We start from the raw sequence: 8284 nt of genomic DNA on the forward strand, positions 1-8284 counted from the left end.
CTGAACACACACACACACACACACACACACACACACACACACACACACACACACCTTAATACAAGTTACCTTTTGCACAACCCACTGTCATTGTTGTACTTTTCTTTTGCACTGTTTTTGTTTTGTTTGTTGCAGTTTTTGCACACTTTGCACGTTATGTAGTCCTGTGTTGATTGTGTGTCACATGGAGCATCGTGGTCGTGGAACGAATCAATAGACTGATACGTTGATGGGTGGATGAACAGGTAACTGGATGGAGCCGCCCTCTCAATCCGTGTACCCGCCTCCACAGCGCCACTCATCGGTCTGCATAAACTTTTTCCCGCTGTTGTTACTTCCTGTTTAGTCCGGAGCGGAGCCTCGACTGTCCCCCGGGTCTCCGCCGGTGTCCTCTGCCTCTTTGTGTCCGTGTGTGGCCGCTCGGTCTCGGACTCACAGCTCACCTCCAGCCTCCATCGAGCCTCCGGGAGGACGCGGGTTCGGTGTCCGGGACTGCGGGCAGGGAGCCGGGCTGAGCTCTCCCGGGGAGCCGGTGTCCGCCTGGTTCTTCCGCCGTGCGGTCCCGATGGATTTTACTTAAATGTGTCCCCGTGAAGCCGCAACAGTGCGCCGTGCTAATGCGCTGATTAGCCGGCTCTGCTAACCAGGTCAGTTCAACGCGCTGACCTTAAAGTGCTGTTTTCACTCACTTCGAGCTAAAGCTGCTAACTTCCAGCGCTGCTAGCCGCCACTGTAACTCCTCCGAGTCCCTAAAACTGCGCTTTAAACTGGGCTTTGAGAGTTTCCCGGGTGTCGGAGCTCTTTCGGGTCTCTGACTTAATTGAACTTGTTGTTTATATTAAGTTTAACTCCGGTTTAACAAGTAGGGCTGTTAAACACTGCCTGTCAGTGTTTGCTAAGTTTGATTAAATGTTGTTTAAATGGACAAAGAGCCAAAGTTTACTCGTCAAATAGTTCCTTAAATCTAAGAGAAGCAGGCAGAAGGTCAGCCCACGCTCAGCGAAGCCTTTATTCTGCTTTATTTTCAGTCTTCAGCGGACTGACTATTAAATTCAATATTGTGTTATTGAGGTTTTGAATGGGGTGGACCGGGGATGACCGGTAAAGCTGGGTTTAGATGTGGACTAAAAGTTTTCATTTGGCCCTAAACTGTTTATAAAATGTTAAAATGATTTAAAAATACAAACTTCTGGGTTTATCGAGGATCCAGGGACACACAGGATGAGTTTTCACCGAGGGCTTAATGTCCTTTTAGGCGTAAAATTAGACGTTTCTTTAACGAGGTTTTGAATGGAGTTTTGACGCTAAGCCTCTTGCTGTGTTAAAGTTACTTATTTGGGCTAAACTGGGCTACGCATCGAGTCCTGAGTTAAACTGGGTTAGTACCTGAGTTGTGTACTGGGTTCACTGGTGGGTGTCAGTTTACTGTGGTTAGGATTAGACTCAGGATTGGATCATGTGCTTTTTAATTGGACTAAAACTGTGAGTTAAAGGTAGTTTTGGGGATTCTGTGTTAAACTGGGGTCCTGTTGGCATCGGTACTGGGTGTTGAGCGTTGAGGCGGGCCTGGTGGGTTTCTGCTCTGTGTTCCTGAACATCACAGGTGTGTTCTTGTTCGTGTCTCATGCAGTTGGTTCCGGTCTAAGCAGGTTTGGTCCCAGCTTTAGCTCACCATGGCAGAGCTCCACCAGGCGCCCACCTCGCTGTGCTGCTGCCGTAAATCCCTGCCGGACTCCGGGGGCCGGTGCTCCGGGGACTTGGCCCGGCCCTCTGCGGGCCTGGGTCTGGAATCCCAACGCTGCCCCCTGGTGGATGTGGCGTCCGCATCGAACTTCAGGAGCTTCCAGCTGTGTCACTTCCACCTGGACCTGCGGCTGAACTTTGCAGTGAAGGAGATGAGCGGCTGGCTGGTTCTGGACCTGGTTCCGGTGCAGCCGGGGGTCTGCTCCCTGATCCTGGACTCCCACCCTTCTTTATTGATCCACTCCATAGACTGTAAGGTGCCGGGGGCCGGGCAGCAGGAGCCCGTGTCCCTCACGTACCGCGTGGACCCGTTCACCGACTACGGCTCGTCGCTCAGCATCAGCCTGCCGACCGCGGCGGTGAAACCAGGCCGGGCGGTCCAGATCACAGTCCGCTACACCACCACGGACGGGCCGGCGGTAAGGAGACGACACGGCGTCTGTACAGCGTGAGCATGCTGAAGGTGACCACAGCGTGACCCGTGTGTGTGTGTGTGTCTGCAGATCTGGTGGCTGGACTCGGAGCTCACCTGCGGTCAGGTTCGTCCTCTGGTCTTCACTCAGGGTCACTCGGTGTGTAACCGCTCCTTCTTCCCCTGCTTCGACACGCCAGCCGTCAAGAGCACGTACACCGCCACGGTCCGGGTGAGTCACGCGGAGCCCAGGTAACATCAGAGCGGTGACAGAAGGCGTTTCCTTTAACACCTGCACTCACGCCGTTTCTGCTCGTCCTCCTCGGCAGGTCCCGGATGGCGTGACGGTCCTCATGAGTGCGTCTCGGAGTTCGTACTCCAAACAGGACCGCGTCTTCCAGTTCTCCATGGAGTTTCCTGTACCCTCCTACCTGGTGGCGCTGGTGGCCGGCGAGCTGCAGCACGTAGACGTCGGGCCGAGGTCGCTCCGCGTAAAATAACGTTTTCATTTTCATTATTTATCAAAATGAGTCCAAATATTTTTTCGATGTAAAATATTTTGATGTGTTTGCCGACGAGTGAGTTTGAAACATGTTACAGTTTGTTTGGATAAAAGCAAAAATTTTAAAAATGATTTTAGGCAAACAAACAGATCATTTTTCATATTTCTGATGTTAAATCAGGGGGGGGGCACTCCAGGCCTCGGTGTCCTGCAGGGGTCGCCCTGGGTCAGCACACCTGAGTCACACGACGAGCTCATCGGCAGGCGTCTGGGGAACGTTTTCATTTAGTCGTTTAAATCAGCTGATTCGTCTAAAACCTGCAGCACACCGAGGCGCGAGTTATTAAAATAATGTAAACCAGTGAAAATCAGTTATCAGTATGAAAGATAAACGTGAGCTAAAGGATCCTGAAACATTCGTCAAAGATGATAATAAACAAAATATTTACATCTGTGCAGAAACACATTTTGACCTTCGGCCAATCTTCTTTCAGGAGTCGTGTGTGGGCGGAGCCTTGCCTGTTGTCCTGCGCAGTGAAGAAGCTAGGGGGCAGCGTGGAGCGCTGGCTGGGCGTCGCCGAGGACCTGTTTGGACCTTACCTGTGGGGCAGGTGAGCCTTTAAGTTTCTGACCAAACTTTCTTTAAAACATCCTCGGCGACGCTGACACGGCTCGTCCTCAGGTGCGACATTGTCTTCCTCCCTCCCTCATTCCCCATCGTCGCCATGGAGAACCCCTGCCTCACGTTCATCATCGCCTCCATCCTGGAGAGCAGCGAGTTCCTGCTGATCGACGTCATCCACGAGATCGCCCACGGCTGGTTCGGCAACACCGTCACCAACGCCACCTGGGAGGAGATGTGGCTGAGCGAAGGCCTGGCGACGTACGCCCAGCGAAGGATCACCACGGAGGCCTACGGTAACGCTGCGTTCACCGTTTCAGAATTTACGTTTTTGTTGGCGAGATTTTAAAACATTTTCAGTTTTTACGTGTTTGAACCTGAAGTCACGAACAGCTGATTGTTGATTTTTAAAGTCAAAACGACTTCAGCCTCAGTCCACATACTTTTGGTCACCTCGGGTTACCTGTCGCCCTCAGGTGAGCCGTTCACCTGCTTGGAGACTGTTGTGCGATTGGACGCCCTCCACAGACAGCTGCGTCTCCTTGGAGACAGCAACCCCGTGAGCAGGCTGCAGGTCAAGTTTGAGTCAGGTGACCCCCCCACCCAGACACACACACACACACAGATGGACGTGTGGTGTCCACTCGCACAGGTGAGATGACATCACTGTGACCTGTTCCAGGTGTGAACCCCAGCACGCTGATGAACCTGTTCACCTACGAGAAAGGTTTCTGCTTCGTGTCGTATCTGTCGGAGATCAGCGGAGACGTGAGACGCTTCGACTGTTTCCTCAGGGTCAGCACACGCACACACACACACAGTGACACAGACACACACACAGTGACACACACACACACACACACACACACAGTGACACAGACACACACACAGTGACACACGCACGCACGCACACACACACACACACACACAGTGACACAGACACACACAGAGTCACACACACACAGTGACGCACGCACGCACACAGTGACACAGACACACACACAGTGACACATGCACACACACAGTGACACAGACACACACACACACAGTGACGCACGCACGCACGCACGCACACACACACACACACAGTGACACAGACACACACACAGTGACACAGACACACACACAGTGACACACGCACACACACACAGTGACACAGACACACACACACACAGACAGACAGAAACAGACAGAGACAGACAGAGACAGACACAGTCACACACACACAGTGACACACAGACACACACACAGACACACAGTCACACACACAGTCACACTCACACAGTCACAGTCACACACACACACACACAGTCACACACACACAGTGACACAGTGACACACAGACACACACACAGTCACAGTCACACACACAGTCACACACACACACACACACAGTCACACACACACAGTGACACACAGACACACACACAGTCACACACACACACACACACACAGTCACACACACACAGTGACACACAGACACACACACAGTCACAGTCACACACACACACACACACAGTGACACAGTGACACACAGACACACACACAGTCACACTCACACAGTCACAGTCACACAGTCACACAGTCACACGCACACACACAGTCACACACACACACACACACACACACACACACAGTCACACACGCACACTGGAGTCATACATGTGTCACGTGTGTTCGAGCAGTGACTGTGACAGTTTGTTTGTGGACAGCAGCTGAGTCGCTTTCACAGTCACAGTGTCCACATACTTCTGCTCCACGTTTCCATAGATTTACATTTCATCAGGATGTTTTACATGAGGGCTGCTCAGAGTCATGTGACCAGCGTTTGCATCGTGTGTGTCACAGGATTACATCTCAGAGTTTAAGTTTAAGAGCGTGGTGGCTCAGGACCTCATAGACTACTTCCTGTCTTACTTCCCGGAGCTGAAGGATGCCGCCGTCGCTAAGAGAGAAGGTCAGGAGACACTTTCAGCTCACCTGTGTGTCAGCAGCCTCCTAGTCTTCTCTGTGACATCACTTCCTGTGTGTATGCTCGCCCTCAGGTCTAGAGTTTGAGCGTTGGCTGAGCGGCTGCGGCCCGCCTCTCTACGAGCCAGACCTGTCAGCGGGCGGCGCTCTTATCGGGCCCGTCCAGGATCTGTGCGACCTGTGGAGGAACGCTGACCCCCCTGACCTAGAGGCGCTCGCGACCTTTGACCTCTCGACCTGGAGCACCTTTCAGATCGTCCTTTTCCTGGACCGCATGCTGGACCACTCGCCGCTGCCGCACAGTAAGTCGCCATAGAAACACTGCAACACATCATTCAGAGCCTGCAATAATCTGCTCGAGTGCAAAGTACTCGAGTATTTGTACTCCGCAGCATGAAACATACGAGTACTGATGAAAGGGATCATGTGACTTCCTGTTTGCTGCAAATGGTTGGTGACGAGGACGTGGGCCGTTTCTCAGTACTCAAGTACGCAAGTCTGTACTGACGTCCTCGCTAGTCCGGACTCCGTAAGTTCACACGGGAGTTCGGACTTCCCGAGAACGCAGCGCGATCGTTCTGCTATTGGAACGGCAGTGTACGTGATGACATCACAGCTTCACCCCCTCTTAATTTAACTGTTACACATGATGCAGCAGATTTACTTCAGGAAAAAGATATTTCAAAAAGTATCTTCAGCACTTTGACGGATCATCTGTTTCATACAGCGAAGCACAATCACTACATGACACGGGCTCCGTGTCTCCCAATCAACATAGCATTAGTAAACACTCACAACAGACAGCTGGTTTGGAAGAGTCTGGAACAAATAATCAGATCATTGTTGGAGCAGCGTTCAGGATCTCCACGCATCAGCACGCCGTTTCTGCTCCCGGTGAAACTGCTTCCTCCTGAATTTAAATATTTTAATGTTAGATTTGTTACTTTGACGGGAACAGTACTGCGACTGATGCCGGATCACAAGTACACACAGGTACAGATATTGAGAAACTGCCTTGATGTTCCTCACCGCGCAGAACACAGGAAGTGATGTGACAGGTGTCCACTGAAGGTTCAGTGATGAATGATGATGTCACTGCGCAGGTGTGATGGCGAGCCTGTCGGACTCGTACTCGTCGCTGTTCGACGGGCTGAACGCCGAGGTGCAGATCCGCTGGCTGCAGATGGTGGTGAGGAACAGCTTCTACCCCGACCTGCCGCGAGTGCGAGCCTTCCTGCACAAACACGTAAGTTCCGCCCACCTGCCTGTTGCGACGTTCAGCCAATCAGAACAGACATAGTTTTAAGGGGGTCGCTCAGCTACTCTGTCACATGTTTGCCCCTCCCTCTCCGCAGACGTCCAGGATGTACACAGTGCCGCTGTATGAGGACCTGGTTGCTGGGGTGATGAAGTGTGTTGCCGTGGAGATCTTCTACCAGACACAGCGGCGGCTGCATCCGAACCTCAGACGCACGCTGCAGCAAATCCTGTTCCAGACCAGCTCGACCAATCAGAATGGCTCCGCTCTGCCTCCCTCCTCCGGCTCCACCCCCCCGCAGGAGCCAACTGCTGCCGTGGCGACTGCCTCCCCTGGCGGAGCCGCCGGGACAACTGCCACCATTGCTCTGCGTGATGTCAACGTCTCGGCGTGATGCCCGGACAACAGGAAGTAGAAACAATCAACAGGAAGCCTCACTCCAGATGTTTTAAAAGGTTTGATGTGGGTCAAAGGTCACTGCTTGAAAGCTTGACCTGTGTCCGGCGCCCCCGAGGAGGGCCCTGGTTGGACCCTAGAGTGTTTTTATGCGACTGACGACAGAGCAGAGGTCAGGTCGTTCTTCTTCTCAGCTTCTGGCAGAAACGCGCCACCAGAGCGGCGTCGCGTAATCAGGTTGCGTTCGTGCTAACTCGCTCAGCAACTAGGCTGTGTGGGCGGAGTTCGACCGGGCAGGGACGGAGACGCCATGCTTGCTGATGATTCAGTGAGAAAAACATTTCAGCCTTACGCTCGTTCTCTGCCCGTGTGCTCACTGCTGGTTGGTTTCGCCGTGAGTGCCTTTGCCTTGTTGAAGTCTCTGCCCCCATCACTGTGTGGGCGGAGCCTCTGTGACAGTGTTTAAACTCTACCTCCGCTTGTGTGGACTCACCTGAAGGACCTCAGAACACCAGCAGATCACCTTAACGCTGCCTTCGTGCAGCTGGGAACACGCAGCCTTCTGTCTGGGCTCTGAAACGTCCCACCGACACTGAACGCCTCCTCGCTCTCTGAATGTTGAAGATAACGGTTGAAACCTCATGTTTACCTGACCTCTGACTAAACGAGCCCACGGTCCGATGGGCGAGCTCGTGTTGCCTGTTTGTTTTTACTGTTTTATGGACGTTTGTTTTTATGAACTGCTGACCCTTTAATAAACACCGATATCCAATCAGAATCCATGAAGAAAATTCAGAACCGAATGAATGCATCTTTTATTTATATTCATGAATTAGCGTGTCAATAACTGAAACTGTTTCCTGTTTGATCACGTGTTTGATTTACAATAAAATGATTGTCTCTATGGGTGCTTTCACTCTCAGATCAGGCCGGAAAAGTCGGACGTGTTAGGCGTTAGCTTGAAGGGGCATAAGTGCCGGAAGCCCTGGGGCCTTCCGTTCACAATAAAAGCTGGAGAAGCGGTCCGTTACAGGATGATTCAGCGGTTCGTTTGATCTCGTCCGAGCAGCGGAAGCAGGAAACGATCGTCACGGGCTCGAGTTTATTCAGGAGTTGGATTCTGCTGTGAGCTCATGAATTCAGCCCGGATACAGGAGAGGGACGTGACGTCACAACCAGGACGGCGGGAAAAAGAAAAGCGTTTCTGTGTCGAGGACATTTGTTCTGTACCTTCAGGGAGTTTGAATATGCGGACCTACAAAATAAATTGGTAAACGTAATTAAAAAATAAGATAAAATAACTACATAGCATATAATTAATAAATAAAACTGAATAAGAACAAAAAGCCCCAAAAGAAACATGACCTTTAACGTGGAGAC

General features: G+C 51.8%; 1 protein-coding gene across 2 annotated transcripts; it reads left to right on the forward strand.

The window, feature by feature from the left end:
* The first annotated feature begins 285 nt into the window (after positions 1–285).
* rnpepl1 (arginyl aminopeptidase like 1) lies at positions 286–8220 on the forward strand. 2 transcript variants are annotated; one of them, XM_084951735.1, is made up of 12 exons: positions 286–647; positions 1631–2162; positions 2247–2387; positions 2485–2636; positions 3152–3268; positions 3340–3575; positions 3756–3869; positions 3962–4074; positions 5128–5236; positions 5325–5552; positions 6354–6496; positions 6606–8220. In XM_084951735.1, exons 2-12 carry the CDS (start codon positions 1674–1676, stop codon positions 6900–6902), a joined length of 2139 nt encoding a protein of 712 aa, XP_084807861.1. In that variant the 5' UTR covers positions 286–647; positions 1631–1673; the 3' UTR covers positions 6903–8220. The 2 variants fall into 2 exon arrangements, with proteins under 2 accessions (XP_084807861.1, XP_084807862.1); XM_084951736.1 differs by lacking the exon at positions 286–647 and having other exon boundaries at positions 657–2162.
* Positions 8221–8284: the final 64 nt, after the last annotated feature.

This window comes from Perissodus microlepis, chromosome 14, assembly GCF_051167445.1.
Source record: "Perissodus microlepis isolate ML-2025 ecotype Zambia chromosome 14, ASM5116744v1, whole genome shotgun sequence".
Lineage (NCBI taxonomy): Eukaryota > Metazoa > Chordata > Actinopteri > Cichliformes > Cichlidae > Perissodus > Perissodus microlepis.

Bases quoted from the DNA above. Each gene is read 5' to 3' on its own strand.
- rnpepl1 (XM_084951735.1), top strand. From the start codon at position 1,674: ATGGCAGAGCTCCACCAGGCGCCCACCTCGCTGTGCTGCTGCCGTAAA. The intron at 3,269-3,339 runs GTGAGCCTTTAA...GCTCGTCCTCAG, and splicing joins GGACCTTACCTGTGGGGCAG to GTGCGACATTGTCTTCCTCC. The intron at 6,497-6,605 runs GTAAGTTCCGCC...CCCTCTCCGCAG, and splicing joins GAGCCTTCCTGCACAAACAC to ACGTCCAGGATGTACACAGT.